Below are 15,422 nucleotides of genomic sequence, written 5' to 3'. Positions count from 1 at the left end.
ATTTTCAGGGAACAGACTCCCACTGTTCCCAAGGACCATACCATGTCTTCATCCCGCGAGGTGTCATAGCGCACGGGGTGGTCGGCGTGCACCTGCTTCAGCCTCGTGAGCAGGTTCTCCACCAGGCTGTCTCGGTCCCTGAGCTCGATGAACTGGAAGGCCATCTTGCTCCGGATGCTGACGATGATGGGGTTGGGCAGCAGACTCGTGTCCTCCATCTTCTCGATGCTCACTACCTGTTGCAAAAAAAAAATCACACATGCAGAGGTACAGTGAGAGAGCAGAGAGGCAGGCATTTAACTGCACATTCAGGAAATATCCCGAGAGAGGGCAAAACCAAAGAACTGCATAAGGAGCTGGTGCAAAGTTAAAAAGTATGTAATGCAGCATACTCACAACAGCCCGAAGTGGGAGTAACTCAAGTGCTTTATCTATTCATCCTTGATGGATGACGGGATAAACAAAACCTGGTCTACGCGTACAATGGAATATGATTCAGCCTTAAGAGGGATGGATATTTGGACAGATGCTACAGTATGGATTCACCTTGGGGATGTTATGCTCAGTGAAATAAGCCAGTCACAAAAGCGCAAATACTGTAAGATTTCACATACACGAGAGACGTAGAGGAGTCAGATTCAAAAAGACGGAAAGTACATGATGGTTGTCGGGCTGGGGGGATGGGAAGCTGCTGTTTAACAGGGACAGTTTCAGTTTGGGATGATGAAAAATTCTGGTGATGGCTGCACAAGAATATGAATGTACTTCATGCCACTGGAACTATACACTTAAAAATGGTTAAAACGGTAAATGTTCTATTATGTATATGTTACCACAACTTTAAATAATAATAATTATATAAGACAACTACAGGCTTTCTTGCTCCATTCATAAGAAGGATACTTGTAAAATGAAGACACCTACTGCAGGAAGACAGAGGTAAGGAGATCACATAAATGCAACAACTCTGAGTTTCTCTGAATCGTGCTTAGCAAGAAGCTGGAAGTCCTGATGTGTAACAGAGCTGGGGTCCTGTCACAGCGGGCATGCCCAAAACCACAGGATGACCTTGGCAGGTCTGGAAGCAGACTCCATTTCCAAGAAGAACATTATGGAATTTTATAGTTGGAAGGGACCTGATCCATACAATAAAGAGTATTTTTTAAATTTTTACCTCAAGTTCCAGGGGGTATAAAAACCAAGCAAGTTGACACTTCTTTCCAAAAAATGATGCTTTTTGTAGGGGGCCCTTTTCCTTTTCCCTTTTTGTGGGTGAAAAAGGAAGATTCCTTCCCAAGAGCTGCTGGCAAAGCTTTCACCACTAGGCATGTTGCTTCTTAATAACAGCTTTATCAATAATGCGGAGGCCAGAGTGCACTGCTCTCACCATTCACTTCTATGCAAATCCCTGGTTGCCATAGCAACAGGAGAAAAAGCCGTGGCCCAATGGGCCGATTCAGGCCGTGCCTCCCTCTGGATGCCCGCCCATCCTCAGCCGGACGCTGTGTGAGCAGCCCCTCCAGCGTCCCGTCGCTTAGCAACCTCAGCTCAAATACCTCTCTGAGCGGGAGGATGACTTTGCAGCAGCCATCCTCCTTGCTGGCAAAGCAGATGTAACTGTCAGAGGTGAACATCCGCCCGGCGGTGTGACAGCGACTGAAGGGCGTCCAGAGGGAGCAGTCCAGGACGGCATGCAGCTTCTCCCGCCTCGGCAGCCTGAAGAAGGCCCGGAAGAACTCGTTCTGTGCCCTGGCTTCCAGGTCCCTGGTGCAGAGCGGAGACAGAGAGATGCAGGTACGTGACTGAGCACACTAGATCACAGAGGAAGACGCTTTCAGCGCCCTGGTACAACCTGATATTGAAGGGGACACGGGAAAGTGCTGACCCCCACTTCCCATGCCTGCACCCCTGCGGCTCCCTCCCCACTCCATGGCCAACTTTGGGGCGAGAACTCAGAGCGGCATGGGCTGCCTCTGCACAGAGGTGATGCAGCGGCCTCACGGACCAGTGTTAGCCCTCCTTCCTGGTTTAACACTGCGAATTACCACAAAACAACTGCAGAAGAATCTAGTATCCAAAAGTCAACTAATAGCAAGTGGTGGTGAGGATGCGGAAGAACTGGAACCTTCACACAGCCGGTGGTGATACAGAATGTGTGGGGCCACTTAAGAAGCCAGGCTGGAGGGTCCTCAAAAGGTGAACCACGAAGCTACACAGGACCCAGCGAGTCCACCCCCAGGTATTTACCCACGAGAACAGAAAACATACGTCCACTCAAAAACCTGCATGTGCGTGTTCATGGCAGTGTTACTCGTAATTGTCAAAAATCAGAGACAACTCAGACGTCCATCACCTGATAAATGGATAAACAAAATGTGATGTGCCCATCCAGTGGGACATCATTCAGCCAGAAAAAGGAATGAAGTCCTAATTCACATTACAATGTGGATGAACCTTGAAACGTTACACTAAATCAAAGAACCCAGATACAGAAGACTACCTATTGCCTAATTCCATTTATATGCACTTCCCAGAACAGGCAAATCTGTGAAGACAGAAAACAGATTAGTGATGGCTTAGTGCCGGGGGAAGGGGGGAAATGAGGAGTGACCGCTCACGAGAACCACGTTTCTTCTCAGGGTGATGAAAATGTTCTAAAAGAGATTGCATGGTGACTGCACAACTCTGTCAGCATAAAACCACTGACTGGTATCCTCAGGATGAGCTGTATGGTATGTGAATTATATCTCAAAAAAGCGGTTAAGAAATTTATGAGTGCTCAGTGAACACCAGTTGTGTTATCTTAAAAAAGAATCCGAGTAAAGAATTCCTGGAGAGAAGCCCCATTGGTCACATCAGCACTGACAACTGAGCACGGTGGTGAGCGGGGGGAGACCATCCCCAGGGGACCCTCCCTCCGTACCCTGATTCTTGGCTCTAAAACCCAATACAGCAACAAGGCAGCCAAATCACATTAAAAAATATTGATGGATTTATGTCACACCCCACAATTCTGGCAGAGGGAAAACTCCAATGAACAAAAGTAAACACTTGTCTTTGTCATACTAAATAAGAATTCTAGGTTTATCCGATAGAATTAGACTTTGCTCAAAGTCAGAAAAAATACGAACTCACGGCTTCCAGGGTCACAGGAAGTGACCCTGGACCAGACTTGGCGTCTCATGCTGACCTCTGTAAAATGGAAACAAGAACTCAGCTTTCTGCTTCAGGGAATCCTGGTGAATGTAAGATGATGTCCACAAGATTGTAAAAGAGAAAATGCAGGTTAGAAATAGTATCTATGGTATGATCCCATTTATATAAATTCTATAAAACTTGCAGAAAGCTGATACAGAGCAAGACTTTCCCTGAATGTTCACGGCAGTTATTTCTGCACAGTGGGGTTTCTGCTCTGCACTTGTATTCTGCTTAAATTTTCTGCCTGACCATATATTAGATTTAAGAAAACATTAAGCTATTTTCTTTGAGGTAAAGGACAACTTTTCAAATGTTGATTCATGCAAGATATTAAACTCTGCACTCAGGTCTCTGCCCCGCAGCCCAACTGACCCTTCAGATGTGATCTGGCCGTGGAGCCCCTGTGATGGGAGCCTGGCACCAGGTCCAAGCGTCCTTTCCACCCCGAGGCCCGTTCGCCCTGGTTCACACGTTCTGCCATCACACAAACAACATCATTCAGCGACACGGTAGTCCCTGGAATTTACTATCAAACCTTCACGAAGAGAAGGCACATACCTGTCCAGAAAGCTCTCTGGGCACAGAAATTAGACAACTTCTATAGGTCGAGGTGTGGCCAGTGACTGTGGCCAAAAGCTGCAGGTCCTCAAATACCTGATACAAAACATAGACGGCTGTTTCCAAAGGGGCCTGAGCTGCTTCCAGAGAGGAGCGGGGAGGACACGGGGAAGGGCCGTTGAATACCCTAGAAGTTTGTGCACCACGAGAACGGAGGGCAAAGTCCCTCAAGGTCACCCCAGTCCCAAGGACTGACCTACATCCATTTACACTGCAAAACCGGACCCCTTGTCCCCAAGAATGCAGTCACTCTGCCTTTGGTGGAAGTAAGAAGGCCAGTTTCCTCGCCGTATGCATCTAACAGACGTGGTTCCAGCTGTCACTGAATTCAACCGGTGTCTTTTCCCTCTGGGAAGCCCAGCCCTGCGTCCTGGGGAGACGGCTGAAGCCATTCCAGGGGGGGCACGGGGCACGTCACACGAACGGCAACAGCTTGTGTAGGGCTGCAGGGAGGGTGGGAGGATTTACATTTCTATTTACACCGCCTGACCCTGCAAACTAAGGATAAGGTGTCTGGTTGTCTGAGGCAGATGTTTCTCTATTGAGTGCACAGGCTGCCTTGGCCATCAGCCCAGTTCAACCCCCTTCTCCATGACTTCGGCACAGCCGGGGTGAGCCCCGCACAAAGTGTCCATTCTCCTTTCTGGGCTGCTGTCCCTTCCCTGAGAGTCTGTCTACATTCAGTAGCCAGAGACCAGTGACCTCTAGTTACCAAAAGGCAAGCTTCGGGCGGGACTTTCCAAATTATCTTCCTTCCTCCCTACTAGAAAGCCCTCTTCCAGCTCCACCTTTAAATGTGAGTCGAAGACGATGTTTAACTTTCTAATGTAAAAGAGATGAATATAGGACTTGAGAAATGGGGCGCATAACCCCCCACCCCCAGCCTTGAGGTCTGTTTCCCAGCAGGTGGTGGCTTTGATGGTGAATATACCAACTCCTTTTTCTAAACTGCATCAGAAACAAAGCCCGCAGATCACCACTGGCCTTTCAGACCTTCCAACACTCAGTAAATACCTCCGCTTTTCCTCCATCCTGATAACGCCAGACGCAGGTCATAACCCGACATCCAGAAAGCGGCAGCTAATCCCAGGCCTGAGGCCACAGCGGAAGAAGCCCACGAGGATGGAGACAAATCCGGGAGCCCCATCAACACTTCCCACCCGCAGCGCACACACTGCCGGGGTGCACGGGCCGGAGCCCGGGCCCCAGGGGCAGTGATGTCTCAGAGCAGCGGGGGAGGGGCCACCAAGCATCATACTGGGACACGTGCCATTTTAGGAACCTGGAACCATGCAGGCTGACCAGCCTGCGGAGCAGCAGACATCAAGGTTGTTACTGAAGCTGAAATTAACATGTGCAAACACACATGACAACCACGCAGGAAATTCGAGGCCATCTGCACACCTTTTAAAAATTCAGATTTAGGTCCTAAGACCTCAGACCCAAGAAATTAAGCGGTAGGTTGTTCTTTTGTTTCTCGGCAAACCTAGAATGAGATTTCTCTCTCCTGGATTAGGTAAAGACGGATCCAAAACAGGGGTCGTGCTTTCTCTTCCCCCCCATAGACCTTCTGGGGAAGAACCACGTCGGGCCTCACACGCCAACTCTCCCTCCCTGTGTCATTCGTCCCACAAAGACAAACCTACTGTGAGTCAGGAGACTTAAAGTGATCTGAGGCCACGTGCTTCCCCGGATTCAGGCTGAGTGATGGCTGGGGCGGCCTGCGCAGACTTCCCATCCTGGAGCCCCCTCTCCTGCCCTACTAGAAGACCTCGGGTCTCCACAGCCAGGCTGCCTCGTGAAGAAATTCACAGGGATTCCAGAGGCTCTCAGTCCTGTGCCCGCCCACACGTTCCCAACCCAGGGGACTTCCAGGAGCCAGCGCTCTAGAAACAGGACAGACACATGCCGTTCCCCCACACTCAAGTCTGCACAGACAACACTGCATTCATTTCTCAATGTGCGTTTATGCAAAACATCTTCCCCTGTGATCCCCTAAGAGCACGAAGGAAATGAAGGATGACACGACCACGTGGCACCCTGCACAGAACACTCGGCAGCCCAGGACCTCAGGGGAACGTGAGGCCAGCCCGGTCTGCAGGCAACAGGCAGCCGGGTGCGAGGGGGACTCGGCAGCCCTCCCATTTCCTTTGCAAATCCAACCACAGGACCGTGACAGACCAGGACTCAACCACCGTGCGCATGCATGAGGCTTTTCCACCCGAGAAGAGGCCCCCGCCTCTGTCCTCTGCTCTCCATCCCCCCCACCGAGAGAGCCAGCAGCCCTCACAACCATGGAGCATGGGGGCCTGCAGGGTGGGAGGCGTGGCCTTCCCTTGGAAGGCGGGCTGGGCTCTTTGGGGCTGCCTGTGCCCCAGGAGAGGGCTCTGCGCTGGAACCAGCAGGCGAAGTCCGAAAACACCATATACGCCAGCCTGGCCATCCCAGCGGGGGCACAAAGAGAACAGGAAAGGCCTGCCCGGAGAGTTAGGGATCAGCCGGGCGACGGGGAGCAGGGGTCATCCCTGAGGATGTCAGCCCCCGGGGCCACCACGCTCCCCTCTAGACACTGACCAGACACTGACAGAAGTCACTGACAGCGTGGGAAACAGTCCACTCACTGCACTGCATGCGCTGGTCTCCTCCTGCGTTTTCAGCCAGCCAAAAAATGAAGCTATTATTTCATTTTGACTCAGTGAAGCCCATCCCTCTCCGCCCTCTCCCCCCTAAAATAGCTGCGTACACTTTTCTCACCCCATCCTTCACGACTCACAATCGGTGTTTTCTGTGTGAAGTGTCAGAGCCAATCAATCTCGTCCCTCGTCCCCTCCCTCCATTCTCTCCAGAAGCCCCATCCCCGGCCTCGGCCCCTGTGCCGTCCTGGATTCTGGAGCTGCCCCCCCTGAAGAATTCCTGGTCCAGGCGTCCTCTGTGAAGTCCCACCAGCCCTGATTTGTCTGACGGATCCAGTGACAGCACCCCGTCCCCTCCTCCCTGCTGCCCTTGGAGGTGACAGCCCCACTCTGCTCCGTGTCCCTAAGTCCCACGAGAGCAGGAGTCATGACTCATCTGTAATCAGACCCCAAGGGCACCTTTCTGAAGCCCTTGTCTGGGAAGGGAAGTAAAAATCTATCAACAAAAGGGGTCCGGGGGAGCAGTCCAGCACTTGTGACTGTGCCCTCGGCCTGAAGAGCTGTTTTCCTAAACTCTAAACCTGGGCTGTCTTGGCAGGATGTCAAGCTGACTGAGTCATTACCTGTTTATGTCCACAGGCCTCCGTCGCCATGACAGAAAGCTGCAGGGAGGACCCGCCAGGAACCAGCAGGAATGACATGCCTTTCACTCTTGGAGGAATTCACTCAAAGGGCAGTGACGAGTGAAACATGCTGGGGACCGGGCCCGGCCGTGCATCCAGGGCCCCAGGCACCCGCGGGCCAGGCAGCTCCACCACCGGCCAACACTGGGGTCCTTTCTGCCCTTTCTCTCCTCCTGTTTCTAAAAGTTCCCAGGGTTTGGGGGCGAGGGGGCAGACTCCCTTGTGGAATTCGCCTCTTTCTGGAAGACTCAATGCTGATGAGTTCCCGCCCCCGACAGATGACTTTCCCAACCTTCCGTCTTCCCCTTCTTTCCTCATCTCTGCCCCCAAATTACAAATGCCCCAACTGCAAGTAGAGCCGTGACAGAACATCAGGAGATTTGGGGAGGATCACCTCAAATCCCAGCGCCCACGGGACTGACCAGCACACATGCGCTACCAGCCGGCCTCCCGACCCGAAAACCAAGCGGTTCCCACGCGTACCTATCTGCGCGCAAACACGCTGAAGGAGGTAACAGCCTTCGCTGGTGGTTTATACGAGCCCTTGAACAATGCGCACAGCTGAGATGTGTTTCTCCTCTTGTAACAGAGCCCGATAAGCTGGACTAAATGCACTCAGACAACAAACTGTACAGAGATACTGCAGGAAATATAGCAGAAAGCGGCCGCCACTGAACCAGCTTGTCTCCTCTGGTCCTAAAGCGGAGCCCGAGACACTTGCAGGAGCCTGGGGCCGGGAGGGAGGCAGAGGAGCTCGGGCCTGGGAGTCAGAAGAGCACGGGACAGCGCTGGCCCCAGGGTGCCCTTTCCTAAGGGTGGGGAGCATCCTCCCAGCCCACACAGAACTAGCCGATGATCAGAGAGGACACAAGACCAAGGGAACTTCACTGGAGTTTTACCCCCAAATCAGAGCGTTTCCTTTGGATTTCTGCCTTACTTGGGACCATCCACGATCAATTTTAAATGTATGCACACAGCAGGAAGGGTCACTGAATTCTTTCCGAATACACGAAAATTCTGGACACTTCCCTTTGGGGACCACTAATTAGAAGGACACATCCCCCCAAATGTTCAGAGAAGACAGTACACATGTTTAAGGAATAATAGGAATGTTAAAAGGGATGAATAATAAACAAAACTTTGGTCAAGATTTAATCATCTTGGATTAAAAAAAAATTTAATGACTAGTGGTTCCCCCTAAATTAAACTAGAATCACCATGTGACCCAGCAATCCCACTTCTGGGCATATTCCCCAAAAGCAGAGTCTTAAAGAGATATTTGCAGACTCCTGTTCAGAGCAGCATTATTCACAATGGCCAAAAGGCAGAAGGAGCTCCGTGCCCACCGACAGATAGCAGGTGGGCAACATGAGGTCGATACAGACAGTGGAATTATCATTCAGTCTTAAAAGGAAATTCTGACACAGGCTGCAACATGGATGAACCTTGAGGACGTCAGGCGAAGCAAAATGAGCCAGTCACACAAGGACAAACACTTCATGAGTTCCCTCATACGAGGGACCTAGACTAGTAAGAATCAGGCAGGAAGCAGAATGAATGGCAGTTGCCAGGGGCGGGGGGAGGAATGGGGAGTCCGTGTTTAATGTGGACAGACTTTCAGTTTTGAAAGATAAAAGTCGTAGAGATGGATCGTGGTAATGGTTAAACACGAACGTACTTAATACCACGGGCCCACGCACTTAAAAATGGTGCAGGTGGCAAATTTTACGCGTGTGTATTTTACCACAATAAAAAAATTTTAATGACTAGTAGTACTCAGATAGCAGTGGTGACTCTGTGACTACATCAGAAACATCCAGCGAGGACAGCACTTTATGGGTAACTTGTTCTTCAAAGGATACAAAGGTGACCTTTTATAAAGGCATCAACTCTGCAGTGACCCAGTTTGAACTACGAAGCCAGAAATCACAGTCAAACTCAAACACCACAGTCTGAATTTTAGGTAATAAAGTCGAATTTCTTGAAAGAGACAAACAACTCAGGTAATTCAAGCAATAATTCAAGCAATTACCTCCCGAGTCCTCATGACTAGTATCGATTGGGGGCAAACAAGTAACAAAGAACGTTGACTTACACTACTAGTAAGCACATTTCTGACGACAAACTGGTACCGAAAATAAATCCAGCTGCCCCGAAAACTTCTTCTACAAAGCAGTTTAATAGGAAAAAACGTTTCTTAATGTGCAGTAATAGCCCAATGCTGGAAAGAATTCTATCATGAGGCTATTCATATTACATTTGCGAGAAGTACTTTTTATGGAAGGCAATTTTGAAATAATATCTGAAAAAAAAGGAGAAATTGAATCCCGAAATCAAAGCCTCCTGCATAAAGGAAATGAGTAACAATCATCGCCAGTGGCCATGTCTCTGTCATGATTAATGACGTAGGAAAATCAGATTGTGCCACAAGGGAAATGTACATCGCGCACAACAAGGCTAACAAAGCCCGTGTCTGGGAAGGTGGCGCACCGACCGCGGTCCCCTGGGAGGTGAGGGGTGCTGGGGACAGGAGCTCCTACCTCTTGGTGATCTGGCTGGGCTCCTGCAGCCCCGGGTCGAGGTCAAAGCCCTCATTATCCAGCAGCCTGCGGAGCGCCACGTCGGCCAGCTGCTCCATGATCTTGAACACCTCGTCCAGGTTCAGAAACATGGAGAAGTCCCGCTCTTTATTCTGCGTAGTGATGCGGATGGTGTCCGTCAGAAAGACGTTGGACGTCCTCTCCAACTTCTGGATGTCAACCCAAGGGACTACGAGTTTCACTGGAAGAGGAGGAAAGGTAAATACAGATTTTACCCTAAAACCAGTTGAACCCAAACTCGAATGCTTCAGCAACACTGACCGTGCAAACCTTTTCCTTCCCTGAAATGCGAATACCTTTTCTACCGGAGCAGGAAGGAGGGAGCACAGGGCTTCCTGGCAGCCACGTGGCAGAACCCAACTCATGCGCCAGTAATTTTCTTAAAGGCATAAGCAAAACTTCGCAAGTCGTACAAGGGACATCATTCCAAAACACCAAGCTGACAACAGGAAAACTATCCCCCAAATATTTAACCTTAAGTACTTGCAAAGTATGCAGAAGGTTCTCGATCCACATAAATTCTGGTTCCAAAAGCAGCATTCATAGCATAAGCCATGAAAAACCAGAGTGAAAGAGGGTTTGTGATCTGGTTTAGAGGAAGGGGCTTAACATTTAGATGATGTCAAATGACAGTTGTTCAAGTCTTACAAGACAGCATACAAGTAGTTTTTATGGAACTCATTTTAAAGTAACACAGGACTAACAGCACGTTTCATAAATGAGCATTCTGTTCCCAGGAACGTTTCCAACCAGGGGTAGTTAGGGTCGTGCTGACACACAGCCAGAGGGGAGGGACACAGACAACAACTTCAAATGATAAATATGTTATCAAATATTAGGAATCACTTTCTTCCAGATTTTATTAACTTATCAATCATTCTCACTACCCCTAGTTTTTGTTCACTTTCGGAAAATAACTCATTTTTCCTTTTCAAATGGAGGAGGGGGTGATGACGTGCTATGTCCATCATTCCTCTCCATTTGTTTTGCAGTAATGTTTTCAAGGCCACGTTTCTACACCAGGCATGAGAATAAGCTTCTTCAGCTGCTTCTATATAATCTTTTACACACATACACACACATACACTCCCCCTACACTACCAGCCCTGCACTTAAGAAACCCATTCAAACAGGAAAAACAGACATGTAAACAAATAAACAGCCACAAGCTTGACCCAAAACAGAGATGCAAACACACCACAAAGTACCCTGGGACCAGGGGAGGCTTCCCGGAGGTAAGAAAATCTGAACTGAATTTTCAAAGAGGAACAAGAGTTTCCAGATGCCTTATGAATGGGGAAGGGAAGGAAAAACAGGATGTAAATTTTGAGAAGCATTTCAGAAAGCGGAGAAGCGAGGACGGCCGTTAGGTGAGAGCACATCCCAAGGGTGGGGAAGGCTGTGCAAACAGGACGTGTGTCCTGGAGCGTGAGGACCAGGCTGGTGGCGCAGGGAACAACAAGGGATGACCACCTGCGGGACGCTGGGCACAGCAGAGTTCAAGGATCCCCACCCACTGGTTCAACTTGAAATATAAACATACATCCAGGAAGGAAAAAAACTATGTATGTATATATACACAAATACAGCATATACACCGCCCTGGGTGGGCACTTCAAACAATGTTTGTTCCAGAAGAAGTTTCAATGGGAATGACTTTTAGAATTTCAGAGGGGAAGGTATAGCTCAGTGGTAGAGCGCATGCTTAGCAAGCACTAGGTCCTGGGTTCTATCCCCAGTACCTCCATTAAAAAAAAAAAGGTGGGGGGGGGGACAATAAAAAAACATATTAGATCTTAAAAAAAAATCAAATACAACTGAGCTTTCCTGTTTCACTTTGGACTCCTATTCCTAGTACAATGACTGTAGGTACATAAATGTGGGAGAGGTGGATCTCAGGTGGACCCAGGTGAGGAATCTCCTTCCAGGAGCAGGCGTGACCTTCAGGCCTGGGAATTCTTTAAACAGCCCCCGCTGGGTTCCAAGGCAGCAACCTGTCCTATTCCTTTAGAACTACTGGGCCATTGGTCCGACACTTTTCAAAGCGATACAGAGTAGCAAAAACCTTTCAACAGCTGTGTGAAGGGAGCTACAAAGAAATGTCCCTTAAGGCAGGAGGGAAGAGTGAATTCTCAGAAAGTCAAACCTCACGGCAGTGGCACATGCAATATGACATGACTCTGTGCACAAGCCATTTGGAAATTAATCATGTATTACCTGTTCTCATCTCAACCACTTGTTAAATCTTTTGTTGTCTAACTGTTCATGTGATGCTTTGTCTCAGGACCAGCGCTAAGCATCCCGGGGCCGGCTCCACCTGGGAAGGCCCGCCCCACCCCTCACTTACGCTCCTTGCCCAGGAAGAAGGAGTAGAAGCAGAGGTGGTTGGTGCTGAGGTACAGCCAGCCCTGGCGGGGCACCCGGCCCTTCCAGCAGCAGCAGGAATAGTAGGTGACCAGCTTCTCGGCCTCCGGGAAGTTGAACCTGGCCTCGAACTTCACCAGGGCCTCGCGGAACTTCTCGGGCTCCTCCTCCTGCTCGGCCAGCCTGCTGCTCGTCTCCTCGGCAATGAGAGCCTGGTGCACAGAGAATGGTCCCCGGTCGGGAGAGCACGCGGGATGGGTGGGGCCTGCTCATCCCATGGTCCACCACCCAGAAGCAGGCCCCGGGGCAGATGGGAGCTGGGGGACTCTTAGAACCTGTCTCTTGGCCACTCACCAACCAGGAGGCTCTGTGTGAATCTTAAGCCCCGGTTCTCCAACAAATCACTGTTCTAAATCCCTCCCGCTCTTCCCTCCAGAGATATGAAGACAAAATGATGGTCTCAGGAGTGTGAACTCAATGCATCAACCCTGAAGAACCACCCACGCTGGAGTTAAAGCTGGTCTTTTTAAAGAAAAACCATTAACGTCTTCCTCATTGGGTTCAAAACTTTGGGTGTGAAGCCAACAACTGCCCGATTCTGTGACCCCTGGTCCATTTCACCACAATATACCCTCTGGTCCTCGAAGGTGGAAAAGGCACAGTCTGGCTGAGGACTCTGAGGGTGTAAATTCCTCCAAAGCACTGGGGTACACAGGGCAGCAAGGCGGGAAACAAGAATCTGAATCTACAATCGTTTTGCTGACAACAAACAATAGTAAGGATGCTTTCTAAAGCTGGGGTGAGGTGGTCAAAGGGCCCAGGATGTCAGCTTGTGGCCTGTCCCTAAGGGTGACAAGGCACTGACAATATCAGAACTCCGACTCCCCACTCCTGACAGCTCACTGCACGCATTTTCACTGAGAATTTGCTCTGTTGGAGAACTCCAAGTCCCCGGGCATCACATATGCTACTGGATTTTTAAAATATACTTGTAAATCTGTATTTTTATTAGCCTTTCCCTTCCTTTCTATTCTTGTAAGGATGTTTCATGAAAGGCTGTGAAAGGCTAAAACAAGGCCGCTCGCGGGAGATTGCTACCCGAGCCTGCATGGCTGCACAAGCGATTTTTGGAAATATCCTGGGCTTTACCATTAACACAAAATGGAATTCAAAATCAGTTAGAAAACAAATCTGAAGGCTGGTGAAATTTCAAGTGATTTTCATTTTCCTTCTGATGTTTTTCTTTGTTTTCCAACCTGTATTTAACAAGACATTACCAAAGTTATCATTAGGAAAGACGAATTTTTTTCTATTCTTTCCTCCTCCTGAAAGTGGAACGTGCTAGGTGCAAGAAATAAAGAGCGATGAGACGTCACAGCTGCAAAAAAGTTGGGGAAAAACTAATTTCAAGAGTCAAGTAACATTGCTGCTGTGCAGAACATGAATCTTAACATTCTATTTTCCTTTTCCTGAGATAAAAAAGGACCTTCACTTCTGTAAAGGGTAACAAAACCTTAGGCCTGAGAATGAAGGTTGGTTGGTTGGTTTTAATTTCAGGTGAATTTTGTCAGACCGACTCTGCAAAATTTGACGGGTGGCGAGTTGAACTCATTTGGCTTTCGACATTAAGGCAAGAACTTCAGCCAATGTTCAAGAAAAAGGAATATGATAAAAATGCTGCTGTGAATGTTAACCACTACATATAAAAATAAATTTTTTAAAAGTTTCTTCCGTATAGCACAGGGAACTATGTTCAATATCTTATAATAGCCTTTAATGAAAAAGAACATGAAAATGAATATATGTATGTATATGCGTGGCTGGGACACTGTGCTATATACCGGAAATTGACACACTATAACTGACTAGAAGTTATAGAATATAGTTATACTAGAATTTTTTTTAAAAAATGCTACAGTGTTCAAAATATTATATGCAAGTTATAAGAAAGATGGGGAAGGGGGAGAAACATCACAATCATGACACCTACCTTCACCTTCCCTTTGACAAAGCTGGCAATGTCGTCTTTGTTATCAAAGACGGACAAGGTGTGGAGGAGATTTTGCTCCAGCCAGTCCCAATGCTGGTTTATTTCCTCCAACGTGGCACCTGGATCAGAAGAGAAAAGGATGCAGAGATTAAGAGACAAAAGCAATTCCTAGAATATGAACTCACTTTCCAAGCACGAATCCTGTGTTCACATTATTAAGACATTCCAGTGTCTTATGTCCTGGGACCCAGGTTGCCGGCGGACGAGGAAGGCACCCTCCACTGGGGTGCGGTCCCCTCACCACAGCACCGGGTCCCACTGCCACACGGATGGGCCAGCTGGCCAGTCAAGTCATCCCTGGGGCTGCTCCGTGGGCATCCTGCCAGCCTCGCTCATGCGCGGAATCCCCACCACCTCCACCCAAGTGACAGAAACATCTAGAATTACACGGCTATCCCAGGGGAAACAAGCCCCGAGGTGACCGACTCTCAATCTCGCAGAATTTCCCTGAGAACACAGTCCCTCGAGAGGGCCCTCAGCCCAGGTTCACAGAGAGAAGAGCCTCTTGGGACAGCTCTGCTGGTGGCCCGGAGGCACTGCCACTAGGAAATTTCCAGGTTTACAAACTGTACTTCATGTCCTTTACAGCAAAATCCCTTAAAACAAAATCCCTTATAAACATACATTAAAAGAGATTTTATTGCACATGTTAAAACCACAAAAACATCCAAATGCTGTCTAGTAAATTAATTTCTTGCAGAGGCAACTGAAAAAGCAATCAGTCTATTACTGAAGCATTAAGCAACACTGTTACCAGAAAGCTTAGGTGTCTCCAAGTCTTTATTTCCTCTCAAGGAACCTCTCCATCCTCCTCAGCGGACAGCCAGCACCTTGGATGGGGGCTGGGCCAGAGGTCCGATCAAGCCCACGACTTCTAGACAAGAAGGGGCACGTGTGCATCAGGTCTGCGAGCCTGGCCGGGAGGACTAGGTTTCCAACAGGGAAGCAGGAGATACTCCAACCTCAAAGGAAGGAAGGGCTCCTGATAAACAGCCGTGCAGAATCATTGAGCTGATGTAAGAGGCATAATGATCAACAGAGCCACACCCCACACGCACAGGAGCCAGATACGCATCGTGCGAACCCTGGCCTTTTTCTCTGTCATCTCGGCCTTCCTCGCTCCAGAGTGGGAACGCATGTGAGAATCTGTACCCTCTGCATAAAAACGCCAGAGAACTTACCCCGGACCCACGGGCCTGGGGTCACTGAGAACGGAGGCCGTCTGTACAAGGGCCGTTGTTCTAAGGGGCAGTCTGGAAGGAGCAATGGAAGACTC

General features: G+C 49.0%; 1 protein-coding gene across 4 annotated transcripts in view; it reads right to left on the bottom strand.

Annotated features, from left to right (window-relative positions):
- Positions 1-15,422, bottom strand: part of TBC1D8 (TBC1 domain family member 8) — a 123,128-nt gene that overhangs the window by 25,764 nt on the left and 81,942 nt on the right. For all 4 annotated transcript variants that reach the window (XM_031441085.2, XM_031441081.2, XM_031441082.2 and 1 more), the window contains exons 3-7: positions 14,087-14,205; positions 12,080-12,308; positions 9,673-9,913; positions 1,557-1,764; positions 42-236 (exon numbers count right to left, since the gene is read on the bottom strand). In XM_031441085.2, coding sequence (XP_031296945.1) covers positions 42-236; positions 1,557-1,764; positions 9,673-9,913; positions 12,080-12,308; positions 14,087-14,205 — 992 coding nt within the window. The remainder of the gene's footprint in view (positions 1-41; positions 237-1,556; positions 1,765-9,672; positions 9,914-12,079; positions 12,309-14,086; positions 14,206-15,422) is intronic.

The sequence above is a fragment of the Camelus dromedarius genome, chromosome 33, assembly GCF_036321535.1.
Source record: "Camelus dromedarius isolate mCamDro1 chromosome 33, mCamDro1.pat, whole genome shotgun sequence".
Taxonomy (NCBI): domain Eukaryota; kingdom Metazoa; phylum Chordata; class Mammalia; order Artiodactyla; family Camelidae; genus Camelus; species Camelus dromedarius.
The sequence above is the reverse complement of the archived record's forward strand: the minus strand, read 5'-3'. Positions and strand labels throughout refer to the sequence as shown.